This window comes from Scophthalmus maximus, chromosome 8 (genome assembly GCF_022379125.1).
Source record: "Scophthalmus maximus strain ysfricsl-2021 chromosome 8, ASM2237912v1, whole genome shotgun sequence".
In the NCBI taxonomy this organism is placed as follows: Eukaryota; Metazoa; Chordata; class Actinopteri; order Pleuronectiformes; family Scophthalmidae; genus Scophthalmus; species Scophthalmus maximus.
Genome location: NC_061522.1, coordinates 13,959,115 through 13,976,861, shown reverse-complemented (window position 1 = coordinate 13,976,861; position 17,747 = coordinate 13,959,115). Strand labels below are relative to the sequence as shown.

The window sequence follows — 17,747 nt, the reverse complement described above, 5'->3', positions numbered from 1 at the left end:
AGAATGGAAAGGTGATTGAAGAAGGTTTCACTGAAATATCACATCATGATGTGTACATTATCTCCTACTTTAAGCCAATACAGCAGAGAACTCAGTTTGAAACTAACACCAAACATCCTCTTTTATTCAGCAGCCATACAACCTTTGAACTCCTACACACTGCTTAACTATTAAGTATGATTATGAAAAAAAATTAATACAAGTGACAACATACATTTGAGAATTAAAGTCGTTTCGAATGAGTTACATTCCCTGTTTTAAGGATGGTTTGTCCTTGTGTGTTATAATCGAAATCATTGTGGCCAGTAAATGTTGGTTTAAAACAGTTGTAATGTATGGTCAAAAAAAAAGTTATGATGAAATACTAGGACTGGTAAAAGTTGTCTTCAGTTTGGGCAAAATAATCTCTTCTAGCTCAAATAACGAATCAGGAAGTTAAAAACTTTATGAGTGTGGCAATAGTAAGGAAACAGTGTGAAATGAGCGATGCTGTCCAATTACATCCTAATGCATAATTAACTGCATGTGTGATAAAATATTATTGGTAAAAGCTTTGAGACACACACACACTGTGCGTATCCTGGCTCCTTATGACACTCACACCAGGCAAACTAATTATCGGCCTGTCGCTCAGTAAATTAGCTGCTTTAGTTTCAGCAGACTATATTCTTCATGTCAAAACTATTGGCGCCTTCTTGAGGCAGATGCCCGGCTGCCTGTGTGTGTCCGCATTTCCACGTCTCCCCTGCCTGTTTGCCCACCCGCTTGACGAGAATCTTCCTCAGCTTTTCCTGCTGTATTCTCACACGGGCTCACTCTGACGTTTGCCGGGATTTCTTTTACGAGTGGGACGACAGGAGAAGTTCCGGAGAGGTTGCTGATTTCAGTGCATGTGCATGGAAGCGACTTATGAGACGATAAGCTGAGGCACTTGTGGCTGTAGCTCCCCATACAGTCATCTGCGTGGATATCAACGGCCTCGTCACTGTAATGACTCGGGCTGTTTTCAGGTTAAGTGTCTGGTACTAATGTTCATGGAGAAATCTGAAGAATAATGATCATACACTAATTCTTTCTTCCCATAGCTCATGTTGCTGTGTGGTGCTCAGCTCTTTCTTTTCCTCTCTCTCTCTTTTAAATCTGAGACTTATAAATGCTGAGTTTTGCTTATGAATAGGCCGTCACAGGTTCCAGCGTGTTCGTTTCCAGCAAAGGACTTTTCAGCTTCCGCTGCTGACTGCCCCGTTGATTGTATTGAGTTTACACTCACACTATCTAACATCAAGCGATGCCGACTGTCATGACGCCGTTTGTGGGTTTTTAGCTGGCAGTTATTGTTTCTTCAGCACAAATCTCCCAGGTCGAAACTAGACAAGTCACGGTGTGTCATTCAGACAACACTGGCAGCAGCCTGTGTTGTTCAATGTCTCATATGCTAAGAGTGTGAGGGAAATGTTCGAAAGTGTTGCAGTAGTGTTGTCTGGGGGAAAATACTGTATATACAAAGGGCCAATCAAATATTCAACACTTGGCCAAGTCGGCCAGTGGGGGGTGGGATGTAATATTGGACACTGCAGGGTGCTCAAACCACAGGAAGGGGAGGGGTCGTTGTGGAAAGAAGGAGAGAGGAGTCTTTGTGTGCAGCTCTGAAGAAGTGACTCAAGAGAACTAGTCCAAGAGGATGTGTTCCTCTACACATGTCTGTGATTGTGGGGTGCGATTGCTCCGTTGCCGTGTTTTAATGCACCCAGTGTCAAAGGTTACAGTCGGCTGTTACGCAGTAGCATTTCTATTTCTGTGGCCTGCCGCCATGAATCATGCTTATTGTCCTTTTTCCTCCTTTTTGTGCAGCCTCTCCAGATAACGTCTTTGGATTGCAGTTTTATGTTTTGCATTATCAGGATAAAATCCCCTCCCATTTTATGCAAGTAATCACCCCTTACTTGGGATGTTTTATCATATATAGGTAAGTTCTCTTTACGCACCAGTGCCTGTAGGCTATGTAGCTCTTCCGTCATTTCTACATCATATCGGGATTAGGGATTTTCTATTACCACCTGCAATAGAAAATCCTAAATTTCCCCGTTGTGGGATGAATAAAGGATTATCTTATAAAGGATTATCTTATCTTATCTTTTTGCTTTTTGATCTTCTTTTGGACTCTGAGATAAACTGGCATTATCTGTCTGGGAGTTTGGGGGCTTTATATGAAGCCATTCAGGGTACCAGACTTTGAGATGGCTGCACAAAGCCTTGTCAGACCCTCTTTTTTGCCTTGTAAATTTATGGTTCTTCAAAAGAGAATTTACAGTTCAGTCACTTTTAACATCACATGACTTTTTGTGTGGATGAAAAGGAATCACCTGTTTTCGTCATTTTTTCTTATTCTCTCTCTTCAGTGTTTTTAAAAATGTTCTTTTCCATGTTGGTTCTGCAGGTTTTTAAAGGAAGAACTGGTACAAAGCAGAACTGAATGGTAGAGGGAATCGTAAGTGAAGGAAATAAAGATTTGAGGTACACAATTAACATTGGGCAGTCTTGTATTCACTGATTAATGTTATCATGGTTTAATTTGACTGTTCTCTTTTTTTTTATTAATTGTTTAGTTTATTAAATGTCAGACAGCAGCGACACATTCCCTCTCACCGGAAATAACAAAGCTAGTAATTATTAAAATGCTAATATAATCAACTCTAATTAAGAAAAGCAAGTGATTGTGTTTGATTTGAGGTTGTGATTCTTCCAAATGACCAGTAATGGCCTCTCTCCGCTAATTCTGAATGTCTGTGTCTGGTCATGAAAACCTAATATACTGTGATTTACTATGAATACATGAAAATCGTGGTTCAAGTTAACTTGCTTTCTTTAACAAATGGTTTCTTGGGAACATTTCTCAGGCCGAAGCTGATGAATTATTGAAAAAACACGGAGCTTTCCTCATCCGAGAGGGTCCGAGCACTGAGGGGGATTCTGTCCTCTCTGTCAAATCAGCGGTCATTACAGTTTCTCCACCCCAGGCTGTCACAGTCCTACGACTGTCACTGTGTCCTGGACGTAATACGTCTGTATCCGTATTGTGTGGCTGCTTTTAATGAAAAACTGGCATTTATTCCCAGTTGTTTAAATATCTCATTATAGACTCAAAATAACAAACTTGTTAAAAGGCAAATCATGCCCTTTCAACATCCCATGTTTTTTTAAATGCTTTTTGAGATGTAAAATGCAGCCTTCAGGGAGAAATAGACTGGATGTAATTAATACAAAATCATCATGGAATTTCTTTTTACCAATTTTGATCATCTTGATTGTCTCAGTGAAGGTTCTTGTATGTGGCAAGTTACTTGTAAGAATTTGTGTGCAATGTAGAGTGTGTTGCTGCTGAGAAAAACGTTTAATCTGAATCTTGTTGTGTGTGTGACCAGAATGCACGGTGTCTCGCTTCAGGTCCCCAGGAGGAAAAGTACTGCTGAATGCAGAAATGTGGTTTCACAAAGCCATTGAGCCGAGTCTGGAGCTGTGGTCTGGAGACAGACTGATTAAACAGTCGTACACATGAAGTCATTCATTTTGTTAAGTCGTGACAAGCCGCTAAAATCTTGTCAGAGCTAAATGTTCTCTCAGAATTCTCTACAACAAATCACAGTTAGAGATTTAATAATAATCACAAGTGAGTCAGCCACACAGATTTTATTTTATATTTTACTCCCCTGTCAGTCTTCTGCACAGATATCTTTCATTATTTTAAAGTGGTGCGTCAAATTTTGTGCATTTACATGATGCATGAGATTTAGAGAGATTGTGTCGACGTGCAGTGACAGTAGCATAGCTACTCTATAATTTAAAACTTTGGATGTGTGTGGATCCTCTTGTGCTTTATTAGCATACACCACACTTCCATCCAGCTGTGATTTCACAGTTGTTTTTTGGTGAGCCTCTGCTGGAAGTGTAGTCCCAGCAGTGACATGCAGCTTGAAGTTGAGTTCCCTGGGAAGAACAAAAGAAACAACAGCTATACAGAGGAATTAGCAGTCGTAAACCCTTTGCCAACCAGTCAAGTTGCAGAAAATATGGTCACAATCTCCCCCTCTGTTCCTGTGTTATGGTGATGAACAATGGCCAGAAAAGCGTTTTCACATATCATCAATTTGACATTTGACCTATTGGATATGAAATGTAGTCACTTCATCATTTTATCCTGTTAAACATTTGGAAGTAATACTTCATTTAATTAACTAAAAAACATATTTTTGTGACATTGGAGTGAGCTTGACCTTTGACATATGACCACCCAATTCCTATCAGGTTGTCCTTGAGTGCAATTTAATGTTTAAGCCAATTTTGAAAAAAATTCCCTCAAGGTGTTATTGTGTTCACAAGAGTGGGACAGATGGACAGCTGGACAAAAGAGCTCTGGGGAACATTGTGAAATGTTTCGAAGCACACATGAAGATGACAGGGAATACATACCCACTTCATATTCTGTCTGTGTTGCTAGTGCCGCCATGTGGCCGCACAGTGAAATTAGCTTTGAGATGTTACAACTTGTACTGTTGTACAGGATTTTGATTATTAACTGGCACTGGCATCTCAAAGTTACCTTCACTGTACCCACTGATACAAAATAATATGTAAATAACCAAGCAATGAGCAAGCACCATTTTTTCCGACAGCACGCGAATGCAGCTGAAGTCACGCTGGTTGCATTGACTCATGTTGCGTTCCAGACAACTCGGAATTCGTGATTATCCCGTCCGCCTTCTCTCAAGTGACGCTGAGTTGCAACTTTGACTGTAATACATCCAGTTGTCACTGGGCGAGAGGTGTTGGTCACTGTGGGGAAACAATATTTCTCAAACCTGCATGTCTCTGGTCTGTGGGAAGGAGCCCCTGGAATACCCACAAAGAAAATTGTTTTGACAGGTTCGAAACTTTGAACTCGGCACCAACTTGGTGTCATGCGATAGTGACAACCACTGAACCACTGAAGCACCGTGCCGCTTTTTCTTTTTTTAAGCCTAAAAACTTAAAAAGCAAAAACGAACGAACAAACACGGTCAGTTTCTGGAACGGTCAGAGGAAATCAGACATTTTCCACCCAATTCCAACTGGGAAACTCCCGGCGTCCGAGTCGTCGGGAACGCAGCACCACAGTGCACAGGAAACATGGCGGATGATGGAGAGTCGCTGGAGTCCTGGCTTAGTAAGTACACACTCGAACTCCCCTTTTCCACGTCGTCTAGTCATATCAGAAGTCGAGCAGGTTTGTGAAACATAACACACACGTGTCAAAAAAACATTAGTTGGACTCTCGGGGACTCTGAGCCCTTCTGTGTTGTCAGAAAGGGGCTAACACTGACAGCTGCTGCTCGTCGCTAGCCAAAAATCAGCTTTGACGTTTGGGTTTGCACGCGTCTTGAACTTATGAAGCAGTGTGTCCGGAGGGGGCACGGGGGAACATTGACGAGATGAGTTGGAAGTCGTCGGATACCACCGGTCTGGGTTGTTCAGTCGGACAGAGCTTGACACTCTGGGCCTGTTTACTCGACTGTTGGCCGATCGTAAACACCCCTGAGCTGCCGCCTTCGTCACCTCACCCCGGACGGTGACAGTGATGGCTGTGTGTTTTGTGGCAAAGATTTGAAAATGTGCAGTCAAGGCTGCAATGTCACGTGGAAACTCTTGCCTCTTCTCTTCAGACAAAGCCACTTGCCCTTCCAACAGACAGGACGACTGGGAGTATATAATGGGATTCTGTGACCAGATCAACAAGGAGCTGGAAGGGTACGGTCACGTTCATTTCAATAAGGCTCAATCTGTGCCACGACGTTGTCGTCTGTGGCGAACACATGGAGCTCCTTGTGCAGCCCGTGACAAAGCCCACACGCTTGGGTCGCTTTCGGTTATTGAGTTTGAGTTGGACTGTTGCTGTCTGTCTTGTTTTCCAGCCCGCAAATATCCGTTCGACTGCTGGCTCACAAGGTCCAGTCCCCTCAGGAATGGGAGGCGATCCAAGCATTAACGGTCTGTAGTCTAATCGTTTTCACCACGTTCTGCATTCTGACCTCTTTCCACATTGGTGATAGTTGTAAGATTGTTCTTTCCCTTTGTAGGTTCTTGAGGCTTGTATGAAGAACTGTGGGCCAAGGTTTCACAACGAAGTTGGGAAGTTTAGGTTTTTAAATGAATTAATTAAGGTGGTTTCACCCAAGGTAAGCAACACACGTGTTCAGTCGATCGCCTTCTCACGGGGATGTGTTATCTTTAATTGATGTTTGGTGCCGCATCTGTTATTTTTCAGTACCTCGGGGACAAAGTGTCAGAAAAGGTGAAGTCGAAAGTGGTCGAGCTGCTGTACAGCTGGACCGTGTCTCTTCCAGACGAAGCAAAGATCTGTGAAGCGTATCAGATGCTGAAGTCTCAGGGTGAGACACCAGACACTTAAAACATATGCAGATGAGATATAACATAGTAATACAATATGCACGCATAACAGGGGCATCCAAAAATAATGTTCAACAGTCAGTTTTTGACTGTGTTGTGCCTTGAGCTCTTGTCAGATAATTTTGTCCCCTTGCAGAACTAAAATTGCCATTTTTTTTAATGTACAATAGCTGCCTGTTGTCATTTTTATTTTAGGCATCGTTTCAACCGACCCAGAAATTCCGCTTGATGTCACATTGATACCGTCGTCTTCTCTGCGGCCCAAGAATCCCGTGTTTGATGACGAGAAGAAGAGTAAGGTAAGAATAATTATTTTGGGATCTGATTGTATAAACACACACAACTTCTTCCAGTTTGATCTCTTTTGCAGATACGTAATTAAAATATTTGTTTTCCTACCCTGTGTTGTTTGGCAGCTGTGGGGTGAGAATGTCTGCCATTACAGTCTGCCATCATATCTAGACCATCCACTGCTGCTAATTTGCTTTCTTGCAGATGGTTAAATCAGAAAATTGATTCCCCTCTCTTTTATATGATGTGAATTTAATGTGATGCTACACGCAAGATAATGTTAGCTTAGCTCCAGGAATTCACTTGTCCCCAGCCAAGAAATTGGCCAACACATAACTCTCCTTAAAAAAAAACCAACTTGTCATTTTATACTTCAATTTTGGTACAGATTAAACATTTGAGGTATGAGGTATAACCAGATTGAAATAAACTAATCTAACCTTTCTCACTCTCTGCAAGAATTGATTATGTTTTCAATATGGATGCAGCTGAATTTTGATGAAAAATAGAATAAATAATACCAAACCACCATTAAAAGAAACCACCTGATAGTAGAAAAACGTGTCTTTAATAGCAATTTACTTCATGTGTTTTCTCATGGGAATTTTGATTACAGGACTTTCTCACTTGAAGATTGGGAGGTTTAAAATGATGAAAAGACGGAGACGACTGTTCTTTCTTTCTATTTCTTCCCCTTTATTACTTGTCACTGTGTAAAGACTTTGCTTGATACCATCCCACAAAAACAAGGGTCTTGATTAACGTACATTCACAACGTTGGAACTGTCTTGTCTCCTTTTTCGCTCCGCTGCCCCCCTGGCTGTGCCACGCCACAACAGGTCATTGCTGTTGTTGCTGTTGTCAACTTTGTGTTGACTGCAGTTGATCTATGGATGGAGTTTGTTTTTACAGAGTGTGGGAGCTTACAAGACTTTTGACTGGGGGATCTGTGGGAAAATGGGCTTGATATATATATGTATATATATATATAATTTTATTTTTTTAACTCACTGATGGATCTGTTGTCCCTGCAGAGATTATCCGAGCTGCTCAAAAGCAAAAAGCCTGAAGATCTGCAAGAGGCCAATCGGCTCATCAAGAACATGGTCAAGGAGGTGTGTCAGTGTCAAAAACTGTCTCTCTTTTTTGTCTGTGTTTGGATTAGGCCCAAGTTGTGGTGGCTTTCGTCTAGAGAAAATGTCAGCTGATTACAGCCTACATTTCTCAGTTTTTAACTTCAACTGTCAAGTTCATAAAATGCAACTAAACGTTCTTTTATCTTGTCTCAGGATGAGGTGAGAACACAGAAAGTGACAAAGCAAAAAAGCACACTGGAGGCGGTCAACAACAGCGTCAGACTCCTTAATGAGATGATCGCTCACTTCAGCCCAGAAGACTCCACGGATGGCGACAAGGAGCTCATTAGGGTTTGTTCTTTTAAAGATGAGGCTCCAATGACCTTTGAAACAAATTCACTAATTTCTTTGGTATTGATCGGCCCTTCTGGAAACACTGGTACAAGACTTTAGACCTTGGCCATACAGCTTCAAAGCTGTTTTGATTTCCTGCTGATGAATCAAACCTTGCATGAAGCAAAAGAAAAAAACAGACCTGGTTGTTTGTTAAAAACATTATCATAGGTTAATCTTTTCTATATACATTAAAATAGCTTGCAAGTGACATTTGTTGTATGAGATGCACTTTGTTTTTACATCCTATGACACAGCAGTTTCTGAATAATATTGAAGCTGTGGATATTCAGTGATTTTTCTTTTCCTTTTTCCCAGGATTTGTATGGTGATTGTGACAAGCTCAGACAAACAGTGTCTCAGCTTGCTACAGAGACTGAGGACAATGACAGCAGCTTGGGTGAGAAATTATGTAATTTGGCCCTATTGATTCTGATGACATGCTCTTGTTGAGTCATGATTCACCAGAGGCCTTGTGTTGATGCGCGACCAACCTCCCGTCAGACTCTTAAATTTAGAAAACACGTTTTGTTGTTGTGTTTCCAGTGTTACGAACCTCACCTTGATTGATGAACCTTTTAAAATGCACTTATCAGGAGACATCCTGCAGGCCAGCGATGACCTGTCTCATGTCATTAATTCCTACAAGAAGATTGTGAAAAGACAGACCTTCAATGGAGAAACTGAAGAAGCACAAAATACACAAACGTCAGTCAAACAAGGTAAATTTAACTGGCAGTAGTTCCGGGTTTCAGGCAGAAAATTGTTATAATTGAGCCTTTTGGCATTTATTCTGTCTGGACAGCTTGGTCTGTGACGCCACTGACCAACTGGGACAGTGTGTCTGGAAGCAAACGTATCTCATATTCATTTTTGGTAAATTAGAGCCACAAAGAAAGTGTGTATCACCTGTGCTGTATTCAGATAGCTCTCGAAGCCTAGTCCGAAAAAAAATTAAAGGATGCACATGGGTAGTTTTTGGAAATGTATACGGATGAACTGACCCTTGACTTGACAGACCGATGGACACAGTTTGATCTGTTTGAATATAAGCGTGTCTTTATTTGCCTTTGTTTTTCTCAATCGGACAGGTGCTGGCAGCACAAACCAGTCAGAGATTCTGATTGACCTTGTGGGTCTGGATGTCCACACTCCCTCTCCACCAGACATACAACCTCCAACATCTTCTCGGTCTTTTCCTGCAGACCTGCTGTGTGGGTCTGCTGCAGCTGACCCTCAGTCACTGAGCCCCAGGGCACCCTGTGCAGCTCTCTCTCTGCTGGATGAAGAGCTGCTATCCTTAGGTAACGTTCAGTATAAGGTAGCATGAATCAATGTGTGTGTTGTTTTCTTCATGACATCTTAAACTGTTGTTTCAGAATATTCTTTAATGCGTAGATTTAACATGATTCGACACATTTGTGTTTATTTGCAGGCCTCAATGAACCTGCTCCTGTTGTAAGTAAATTAACACATGCAAACCAGAGAAATCGTTTGTCATCTGTTTCAGCTACTTAAATTAATTGCAAGCATTTAGATGTCAGATATTTCTTACAAGTAATGTTTTGTATTGCCATGTTTTCCAGGATCCCTGTCAGGATTGGCATCTTTTTAATACTACTTCACCCTCGGCTCCTACATTATCTACATATCCACTCTTTCAAGATGCCCCTTCTGCTACTATCAGCCCATTTAGCCCTATCAAGTCTTCTACAACTGCCACTACCTTAAGCTTCCCTGGTCCTGTCTTGCCGACACCTCCGGTTTTTACAGAATCTCTCTCAACAACATCAGCCATATTCCCGCAGCCCCTCAGTTCAGAATTGAGCACCTTAGCCCCCACTGTTCTTCCTCAATCATTCAGCATGGCCTTGCCTGCTCCCTCAGCCACCCCTGTCATTCCACAACAGTTCTCCTCTTCACTGAGAGCTTCACACTCTCTTTCAACCTCTCTCAGTAACAATCTGCAAGACCTTGCCTTGCTGGATCTGGGCAGTCCAAAAAAGTAAGTAGTAATTGTGGCATATGGTAAAAAAGAAGAAAAAAAACATTAGCCCCCCCACCCTTGTTCCTTTTGTTTTTAAAATTGTACTGATTGACCTGAGTGGGTGTCTGAACACTTAAAAGAACTCCTGGCCATTTGGATGCTTAACAGTGATTTATCTGTTCTGACATGGGAAATGTTAAGTGCAATTGAATCAATAGTTTGCAAATGGCAGATCGATCCACAGGACTTCATTGAACTTTTATGCATCGTTATTCGTGGATTTTAGCCTTTTCATTAGCCGGGTTCGGAGCACTCGGAGCAGATGGTAAACAGCTGTGGTGAATGTTCCTTTAGAATCCTCTTTAAATTAAATCATAACCCAAGAGAACTTTTTGACTCTCTCAGTATGATCAAAATGCTTGACTGATCAGTGGCCGTGCTGCCACATTTTGAAATCTCTGGTGGCTGATATTTTGTTTTGTATTAGTGTGAAATAAGTGCCTTTGTGCATTACTCATAATTTCTAAACCTTACTGCAAAATGTTTGTTCAGGAATTTCAGGTAGCATTTAATTTCCTCTTTCCTCTGTTATCTGTGTTGGTAACACGTTACCAAAGTTTATTTCTATAATTATATGTTTAGACATTGTGAAACCTTTTGTTATTCATTGTCTGAAATTTTCCACACAGTACACCTGGTGTGATGGACTTTGGCAACTTGCTGATCAACAGTGAGGATCTGTGCGCTCCTGCTACCCCGTCTTCCAGTCTGGTTGTCTCCTCCGCCACATCCACTTCACTGCTCATAGGAGAAATGCAAGGAGGCTCCGCTCCCCCACCTGCCAAGTGTCAGGCGGATGACAGCCCCCTGTTACGCTCTTTGTCCCCCATCCTCCCTCTGAGCCTGGCCGGTCCAGGCGGGGGACAGGAAGTGTCCCTGGCCAATGTCTTTGTCCCTTTGGATGCCATCAAGCCAAGTGAGTTCCAGGGAATAGGCTGTAGGCTTGTGTCTGTTTTAAAGAACTTTAAAGTGGTTTAATGTTTTTTGTATATAGCAGAGGTTGGGTGGAGAATATAAGGAAGGGCATCACAATCATTCACATTTCAAGTCCATTCCACTGTTAAATTAGGGACAATTTTGTAAGGCGATGCAAAAATTGTCATGAGCTCGATCTTTGCAGTTAGCAGTGAAACAGGAAAGACATTTATTCAGCATTCAGTGTCATTTGACAGTAATCTAATAAAACAGTTAAGGGCAGCAGTGCCTCTGCCAAGGAAATAATGTTTTCACCCCTGTCTGTTTGTTTGCTGATTTGTCAGCAAGATTACATACAAACTACTGAATGAATTTCCACAAAACTTGGTGTTATAAATACTGAACTTTTAGAAATTACTGCCACTTCATGGCGACTGGCAAACTGAATGAAACTGGAAAAAGATGCTGGGTTATGTTTTCCCCACTTACACCAATGACAGCTGAATGATTATCAAAATCACAATATGGCTGTTTCACAGTGAGTTTCCAATGTGCCCTATTAATCTCTGTGGTAATCCCCTTTCCCTTTTCCTCTTTGTTTCCTCAACTCTAGGTAAAGTGTGTCCTGTGACAGCATATGACAAAAATGGTGTCCGTGTTCTGCTGCATTTTGCCAGTGATTGTCCACCAGGCAGGCCGGATGTGTTGGTGATGGTGGCGTCCATGCTTAACACAGCCCCCCAACCTGTGAGGAGCGTTGTTCTGCAGGCAGCTGTACCCAAGGTAAAACCTTCTCTGTATCTCTGTGATATCACCGTTACTGCATAGGAAGCTACAAAGTGTGAATTTATATTCAAAACTATACGTATAGGCAAATGTTCGTTGTACACTTGCAATGACAATAAAGCCTCTTATGTCTTATGTTCAACTCATGAATTTCAAAATTTGCCTGAAAATGAAACTGAAGTGGGTAGCTGCTTCTATTTAATCTGCAGGGATGTCTGTTATGTCAAATTTCCAGACGATGAAAGTGAGACTGCAGCCACCATCAGGGACAGAGCTGACTCCTTTTAATCCAGTCTTTCCCCCAGCTGCCATCACCCAGGTCATGTTGCTTGCCAATCCTCTCAAGGTAGAATTAGCCTGGACTTTTATTTTTTTTTTAAATGTTCATATTTTTCTAAGGAAATGTTTTAAGTAATGCATTGGCCTTACATGAAAACCAATTTGCTTTGATTTATAACATTATCAATGCACATGATCCTGTGTATTGCAGCAAGCGGCCAAACTGAGTGTGTGCATGTATGTTTTGCAGGAGAAGGTTCGGTTGAGATACAAGCTGACGTTCACATTGGGAGAGCAGCCGCTCACAGAGGTGGGGGAGGTGAATGAATTCCCTCCTGCTGACAGATGGGGGGCTCTATAGCCCCGCCTATCCCTGTAGGATTGGCCGGACACTACAAGACTCAATTTACAAATGAGCTTGTCATTGCAGCTCAGACGTCAAAAGAAATGGTATTGGAAGGGGGGGGGAGTTTTTTAAAAAGTATTTGGAAGAATATGATATTAACTTTAATTGAGCTTGAAGGAGTTTTTCTGCTTAAGATGTTTCCTCTGAAGTAGCCAAAGTCCTGTAGCATACATCTGACTTCGACTTTACTATAGTGCCAGAGGTAGTCAACGTGGTGCAATAAGAAAAAGTGTGAACTGGCCGAACATGGATAATGGTTATGTGGGAAAATATTGCTAAGTTAGTATCACGTTGTTACTATTATCATACCATTTTGTTCTCATTTTAACGTTGATGTGTACTCCTGTCCCTCAGTCATATCAGAACTGAATGGAGAGTACTTTGACATCTGGGTCCCCAGACAGTCTTAATATAGAGCAACACACATCATGAAGGAAATTGCGAAGCCAGGGTCACATGAACATGTGACCACAACTTGCATTTTCACATGATTTGCTGCTGACAATGTGGGACAACTATGTTTTACGCTGAAGACATTGGACTAGAGCAGACAAGAGCCCCTCTGTTGCTAATTAAAGGGCACCGACCGATTTGGCTCATTAGATACAGTTACTCTCAATCCAATGCTTCCAGTGTGGCTCGCAATTACTACTGAATACTTGTCTTCTGAGTTGTCTACCAACTCATAGATCAGACTAGTTTTTTATCAGTATTTATTGTTACAAATCTATTATTTATTTTGTTTAGGGAGGAAGGTATCAGATCAGATCTTACAGTATGATGTTGCAATTGACAGCTGTATTCCTCCTGCACACTCCTCTTGATGATGGATGCTTTCTGTACTGCCGTAAAAACATCCAGAGGGACGTTCTCTAATATGTTACATTATATAGAAAATGTGGTTTGAGATCTGGATGGTGTTTTATTACGCAAGGTGATCCCTGTTAGATACAACAGCAGCCTTGTGCTAGAGATTTTTGCTCCTTTTCTTTGGCAGGAACAACATGATCTCTCAAGGGCAAAGATGTTCTACATTGATTGGATGATTAACCCCTGGACACAGAAAGGCATATTGTTTGAAGTTAATCAAATGCTATGCATAACTTTACCTGTACCCCTGCTCTTATACCATGTTGTGGAAACCAAGATGACAGATTTTCTTGGGTCAATTGTAAATCGTATAGTTTGTGGGAATTTCCTCTATCAAACTAGAAAAAAAATTATTTGAGTAAGCCTTGAGAAAATATACAAATAGTTTAAAAACATGGTTGTGGTTCATTCAAAGCACTAGGCTTACTTTGTGTTTATCTAAAACCTGCTTTATTGTTGTCTATCTGGGGCTATTAGTGCTATAAAAGAGATTCTCTACATATTTCTTATAGTTATTTATCTGTCATAAATTGTTAAATGAACTTGTCATTACATATTTTTTTGAAAAGCTATTTCTGTGCATGGAAAAATAAATAAGATGAGTCTATTTGTATTACAATTTTCACATATTATGCTTCATTTTTTTGTCTTAATAACAATATCAATGCAGTAGCGACTAAAAATCATTGTTGAGGTTGTTTTTTTTAAAACAACCTCAACAACAGCTGTCAATCATTATCAGCATCAGTTTCAGTAAACATGAAGGTCCCTTAACGTGAAGATTCCATGTAAAAGTAGAACGATCACTGCCACGATTATATTAAATATTATGATTGTTATTGCTGATGCAGTCACATGTAAGCTGTGTATTAATGTTGTGGCTGGTCTAATATGCACTTTTTTATTTTTATTCTGCTGGGTAGGTAGACCAACCTTTTCCTTGGACATGTTACACATTCTTTTTTTTCCCTCTCCAAGTACCTGCACTGTCCAAGAATTTAAGGTATCTTTATATGTTAAATAGATTTTGGTATCAATCTACACATGCTGCATCTAAAAAGAAAGAAAAAGGGCCATTCGTGCATTTTGAATTTAAATGCAGACTGTGGAACTAACGCGGATTATTTGGGAGCGCTCAGTCGATCTGGCGCGGTTGTGTGCGCACGTCCGCCGACGCAAAGTGGCGCGCCAGAGAGCGCAGCCGCAGCAGCACTGGCGCAGACGGACACAGCAGCAGCCATGGCAGACGAGAAACCCAAGGTGAGCGGCGGGTTCCGTTCGGGCGGCTTATCGACGGCGTGCAGCTGCTCACGGGCGCATCTGTCGTCGACTTGACGCCGTGGAACAACGCACGTGCGACCGAACTCGCCAACGGCCCGCGCACTTACAGAGAACGCTCACCGCACAGAACAGCTAGCGAGTTAGCGGGTGGAGTTAGCATAATAAGCTAACGTGGCTAATGTGCCCGGGGACCCGGTGTGGCGATAGAAATGCGTTTTGATTGTCTTTTCAAACACGCCGAACCCCGCAGCTCCTCCAACCCCGCTGTCGGTGAACGTGGCGGACGTGTGGGACGACGCGGTAGAGTGTTTGCATGGCCATGGAGCGTTAGCGAGGAGCGTTAGTTGAGAAGAAGAGAGCCGAGTGCAACAGCAACGGGACCACATTCATAGTCAGAGGGGGGAAAAAAAACCCGGCAAACCCATATTAAATAGTTAAACCATCACCAGCTCGCCCCCTCGTGTGTCACAACGAGAGAGGTCGTGTGCGTTTGCAAGTTAACACTTTCCACCCTGGTTTTAGGCCGTTGGACCTTCTCGTTATTTGTAGGCCATTGTCCATTGACTGGCTAGCGGCTAATGCTAAACGCTAACGCTGGAGTTGTAATGTAGCCTCTCTCTCTCTCTCTGTCTGCGCGCAGAGATCACGTAGATTTTGAGTTCTGTGCGCACAGGTCTGATGTGACGGTGGTGGGAGCTCTATTCACATTCATTATGAGTTGTTTAATGTGAGTTTTTAAAAATTTTTTTTAATAACAATTGGCCTTAGTCAAATGAGGTACACACTGTACTTTGATCTCTTCAATCGCCTGCCCCCCGACTGATCATAGTTCTGTCTGGGAGCACATGCATTTAAAATGCTGGAGGTCCTGTATTAACAAGCTTTGTGTTTACCCCTGCATCTCAACTTTCATTGAAACTTCTGCTTCTGCACATTTGCTCTTGCTCTCTTTTCAGGAGGGAGTGAAGACGGAGAACAATGAGCACATCAACCTGAAGGTGGCGGGACAGGACGGCTCGGTGGTGCAGTTCAAGATCAAAAGGCACACTCCTCTCAGCAAACTAATGAAAGCCTATTGTGAACGACAGGTGAGGCCACCGCCGAGCTTGAGAAATGTCTCACTAGTTGTCCCTTAACCGTATTGGTTCTTATAGGAATGAACGAAAGCGTTGGGGCCCTAACCCTGTGGGTCACCAGTGTGTCCCATAATGTCGACGTTCAATGTTTTAATCGTATCATTTCTCTGCCTGCACCCACAGGGGCTGTCAATGAGGCAAATACGATTTCGATTTGATGGCCAGCCCATCAACGAAACAGACACACCCTCGCAGGTAAGGCTACGCCCTATGTTCAGCCTACAGATTATCACCACCTGAATCAATTCTTGTTATCACTAACCACTGTTGAACAAGGGAATGATTACTAATCTTACAATATTACTTATTTTCGATACTGTGTATGACTTGCAGAATTTCCAAAAATTTAAGGTTAAACTTCTGAAATGTTAACAATGTTACTTCTATTTGCAAATGAACATCTGAAATGTAAAATGTTGGTGAATTCTGTAGGGTTAAACAGTGCTGACGGCTTTGACAATTATACTGTTCAATTAGTTGGCAAACTGTGTAATTGTGAATAAATGTTGTTACAGAATCATTTTACAGAAATGCATCTTGACAGTTAGTTTTTGGATGTTGCTTAAGGGTTACCAACCTTGTCATATTTGATTTTATTACAAGTATGCAAGTTTAGAAAGAGATGTAAACCGCCCGTGAAGCTGCTTTCACTTCACACTTGAAACTGACCTGAGGGTTGATTCGCTGAAAAGTCAACATTGTGCAGTATTTCCTTTGTGTCACTAGTGTTGTGTACTAAAGTGAAGACTGCAGACAGCACTGAGCAGCTGTGAACCCAAATGAATGCTGCAACTGTGCAGCCTTGTTGCCCACAGAGCAGATACATGAACGAAAGGGAGTTTTCAGTCTTTTTGCTTACATCACATCTGAAATATTATGTCGCTCAGTATTTTTAAACCACTCTTGATTGTGCTCTAACAGAGATATTATTAAATGACTACTTAACTATCAAGCACACTCTCATTTGACAATTTAATTTTTTCTTACAGCTAGAAATGGAGGATGAAGATACGATTGATGTGTTCCAACAGCAAACCGGAGGCTCTATTCTTTAAAGACTGTTTCCTACAAACATCCCTACCTCCCCTTTTCATCCCTGAAAATGTTTGTTATGCCCAGTCTTCAAATGCTCGTGACCAGTGTTGATACCATCCAGTGGAATACTTTTTTTCAAAATTGCTGGAAGACAGCAGCACATTTGGTGTAGATAGGTTTTCTCACGCTGTCAATCACATGTCAACGTTTGTGAACTGCGCAATGTAGACAAATTGTAAGTTGCAGTATGTCTACTGTGCAGAAGAAGTTAAAAGCTTTTTTTTTTGTAGGAAGTTTTGGAAAAATAAATTCTTGGTCCTTGTTTTTGTTTTTATACTTATGTCATTGAGGTTTTGATTCAGATGGAATTTTGTTATGTCAAGTAAGCCTGCATTTTAAATTCACTGACATCTGTTATGAAAATGTAGTATTGGAATAAAGTGCGTTTTTTTTTTTAAACATATCTCCCTGTCCTTTGTTATATAGATACTTATGGATTCAATAACAGCAGATATCTGGCAGATGAATACTAATTACAACAGTGCATTTATCTGCAACACTAAACTGCTTAACCAGGCATGTGTATGATCCTTTTCAGGATCAATCCATTTTCTTAATTGATTTGAAATGTGTTGCTTTAAATCTCTTCACAAATGAGGGCCTTTTAAAAAAAATTATTATGAAAATGATGTGGCTGTGCAAGCCGACAATCCTTGTTCTTCCTTGGACAGCAGACATGTTTCACAGCATGTCTGCAGAAAGATGGTACACCATTGTAGTAATCGTAAAGC

At 41.5% G+C, this 17,747-nt stretch overlaps 2 protein-coding genes across 4 annotated transcripts; both read left to right on the top strand.

The window, feature by feature from the left end:
• The first annotated feature begins 4,817 nt into the window (after positions 1-4,817).
• gga3a (golgi associated, gamma adaptin ear containing, ARF binding protein 3a) lies at positions 4,818-14,131 on the top strand. 2 transcript variants are annotated; one of them, XR_004794283.2, is made up of 17 exons: positions 4,818-5,200; positions 5,697-5,781; positions 5,946-6,021; positions 6,111-6,209; positions 6,299-6,422; positions 6,637-6,740; positions 7,767-7,847; positions 8,022-8,159; positions 8,520-8,601; positions 8,798-8,923; positions 9,293-9,505; positions 9,637-9,659; positions 9,788-10,206; positions 10,878-11,164; positions 11,777-11,946; positions 12,159-12,295; positions 12,479-12,517. XR_004794283.2 is itself a non-coding variant. In XM_035637534.2 (17 exons), exons 1-17 carry the CDS (start codon positions 5,164-5,166, stop codon positions 12,587-12,589), a joined length of 2,286 nt encoding a protein of 761 aa, XP_035493427.2. In that variant the 5' UTR covers positions 4,820-5,163; the 3' UTR covers positions 12,590-14,131. The 2 variants fall into 2 exon arrangements, 1 of the variants encoding a protein (XP_035493427.2); XM_035637534.2 differs by having other exon boundaries at positions 4,820-5,200; positions 12,185-12,295; positions 12,479-14,131.
• Positions 14,132-14,608: 477 nt separating this feature from the next.
• sumo2a (small ubiquitin like modifier 2a) lies at positions 14,609-17,415 on the top strand. Of its 2 annotated transcripts, none has more exons than XM_035637536.2 (4): positions 14,609-14,764; positions 15,742-15,873; positions 16,045-16,116; positions 16,648-16,989. In XM_035637536.2, exons 1-4 carry the CDS (start codon positions 14,744-14,746, stop codon positions 16,663-16,665), a joined length of 243 nt encoding a protein of 80 aa, XP_035493429.1. In that variant the 5' UTR covers positions 14,609-14,743; the 3' UTR covers positions 16,666-16,989. The 2 variants fall into 2 exon arrangements, with proteins under 2 accessions (XP_035493429.1, XP_035493428.1); XM_035637535.2 differs by having other exon boundaries at positions 14,610-14,764; positions 16,911-17,415.
• Positions 17,416-17,747: the final 332 nt, after the last annotated feature.